Source organism: Rhincodon typus, chromosome 44, assembly GCF_021869965.1.
Source record: "Rhincodon typus isolate 14 chromosome 44, sRhiTyp1.1, whole genome shotgun sequence".
In the NCBI taxonomy this organism is placed as follows: domain Eukaryota; kingdom Metazoa; phylum Chordata; class Chondrichthyes; order Orectolobiformes; family Rhincodontidae; genus Rhincodon; species Rhincodon typus.
Genome location: NC_063375.1, coordinates 1,207,318 through 1,210,116, shown reverse-complemented (window position 1 = coordinate 1,210,116; position 2,799 = coordinate 1,207,318). Strand labels below are relative to the sequence as shown.

Here is a 2,799-nt window from a genome sequence, read left to right as displayed (position 1 = left end):
AGAGAGAGAGAGAGAGGAGAGGGACAGGTTGAGAAACAGACGGGAATCGGAAGGTGGAACTTTATGGATTTTCCGAGTCACTTACAGAACAGCCCCCACCCTGACACCCTGACAGAGACCAAGGGTCGAGGAAAGACTTTTCTAAATAAAATTCCATCTTTCGCAACTCCGCACGGACCCTCTCCCACAACTGTCTCCTCCTCTGGTTCTTTACCCCGTTCCCCGCCTCGATCTGACTCCCCCTCTGGTTCTTTACCCCCTTCCCCCTCGATCCGTTTCCCCCTCTGGTTCTCTACCCCCTTCCCCTCCATCTGCTGCTGGGAATGCCTCCCCATTTCCTAGCCTTGATGAAAAGCTAAACAACCCCCCTACCCCTTGTGATCTGAACAGACTGATTCAATCTCTCTCCTCCTGGTCTCTCCCCTCACCCTCGCTTTTGCTCAGTGCCCCTGTACACACTCTCTTGTATCCTCCTAACACCGGGGCTGACCGGCTCTGGGGATATACAAAGACTTGGCTAATCTGAACTTGGAACGTGCCTGTCCCACTTGGGAAAGATAGACTGCGGTTCGAACGAAGGGAGGAGACGCAGCGGCGGAGAAGGCGCTTGGGACGCTCGCCTTTATTGGTCGGTGCGTTGAGTGTAGGAGTCGGGAGGGTCATGTTGCTGCTGTATCGGTGAGGCCACTTTGGGAATACTGCGTTCAATCCCGGTCTCCCTGCTACAGGAAGGATGTTGGGAAAGGGCTCGGAAAAGGATGTTGGAGGGTTTGAGCTACAGGGAGAGGCTGGGGGCTATTTTCCCCGGAGCGTCGCAGGCTGAGGGGGTGACCTTATAGAGGTTTATAAAATCACGAGGTGCGTGGATAGGGTGAATAGCCAAGGTCTTTTCCCCCCGGGGCAGGGGGGTCCAAAACTAGAGGGGCATCGGTTTAAGGGGAGAGGGGGAAAGGGACCTTTTTCACACAGAGGGTGGTGCGTGCATGGAACGAGGAAGTGGGTGGGGGCTGGTACAATGACACCATTTAAAAGGCATCTGGATGGGGACATGGGTTTGGAGGGATAGGGGCCAAATGCTAGTAAACGGTACTAGGATTAATTTAGGGTATATGGGTCAGCACGGACAGGTTGGGCCAAAGGGTCTGTTTCTGCGCTGTGTGACTGTGAGAGCGCGCGGTCGAGAAGGCTCTACCCTCAGAGATATCCGCAAGCCTTCGAATGAGGTCCGAAGGGTCTGTGTTTCCCTGCGATAACGCTTCCCCTGGCGTTTTGCGCTGGTCGTTCCCACCGGGAAACTGACAGGGAACGACCAGGAAATGTTTCACCCATTACCCACGCGTAACCTTCGGGGAGAAATCCGAGGTGGGATTTTTGGGTTGGGAATGGTCTCTATAAATGAACCAGGCAGACAGCGCTTTGGTTAAAATAACTGTACTCGTGTGTTAAAGAGACAGACAGGAGAAATACGCCTTGGGGTTGCTTGACGTGTGTGTCTCTCTCTCTCTCTCTCTCCTGAGCAGCATCACACCATCATGTCTGAACTGCACCCACCGCCTAGGGACGAGCGAAAGGCCTGGAGCTGGGAGACACCGTGCAGATGAACCACAGCGGCAGCCACAACCAGGATGTGGAAGATCTGGTGGGAGTGGAACTGGAACAGACCAGAGAGACAGGGGGTGTCAGCGTTACAGACTCGCACTCGGTACGAGTTGGGCTAGACATGCACACACACACAGGCACAGAGCCGCGCGCACACAGAAACACACACAGACACGCACAGAGACGTGCACACAGACGCGTGCACACACACACAGAGACGCCCGCACACACACAGACACACGCACAGACGCCCGCACACAGTCGCACACACACAGAGATGCATGCACATTCACACACAGACACACGTGCACACAGACACAGACACGCGCACACAGACACCAAGACACACATAGACACGTGCACGCACGCACACACAGCCATACGTGCACACAGACACAGACACGCGCGTGCGCGCACACTCACAGAGGCGCACATGCACAGAGATGCCCACGCACAGAGACGCGCGCACGCACATAGAACATTACAGTGCAGTACAGGCCCTTCGGCCCTCGGTGTTGCACCGACCTGTGAAACCAATCTGAAGCCCATCTAACCTAAACTATTCCATTATCATCCATATGTTTATCCAATGACCATTTAAATGCCCTTAAAGTTGGCGAGTCTACTACTGTTGCAGGCAGGGCATTCCACGCCCTTACTACTCTCTGAGTAAAGAACCTACCTCTGACATCTGTCCTATATCTATCACCCCTCAATTTAAAGCTATGTCCCCTCGTGCTAGCCATCACCATCCGAGGAAAAAGGCTCCCACTGTCCACCCTATCTAATCCTCTGATCATCTTGTATGTCTCTATTAAGTCACCTCTTAACCTTCTTCTCTCTAACGAAAACAGCCTCAAGTCCCTCAGCCTTTCCTCATAAGACCTTCCCTCCATACCAGGCAACATCCTGGTAAATCTCCTTTGCACCCTTTCCAATGCTTCCACATCCTTCCTATAATGCGGTGACCAGAACTGTACGCAATACTCCAAGTGCGGCCGCACCAGAGTTTTGTACAGCTGCAACGTGACCTCATGGCTCCGAAACTCAATCCCTCTACCAATAAAACCTAACATACTGTACGCCTTCTTAACAACGCTATCAACCTGGGTGGCAACTTTCAGTGATCTATGCACATGGACACCGAGATCTTTCTGCTCATCCACACTACCAAGAATCTTACCATTAGCCCAGTACTCT

At 53.1% G+C, this 2,799-nt stretch overlaps 1 protein-coding gene across 1 annotated transcript in view; it reads right to left on the bottom strand.

Moving 5' to 3' along the window:
* Positions 1 to 1,415: 1,415 nt before the first annotated feature.
* LOC125487718 (adiponectin receptor protein 2-like) overlaps positions 1,416 to 2,799 on the bottom strand; it is a 6,177-nt gene continuing 4,793 nt past the window's right edge. The window contains exon 5 of the mRNA XM_048619865.1: positions 1,416 to 1,651. Coding sequence (XP_048475822.1) covers positions 1,523 to 1,651 — 129 coding nt within the window. The 3' untranslated portion in view covers positions 1,416 to 1,522. The remainder of the gene's footprint in view (positions 1,652 to 2,799) is intronic.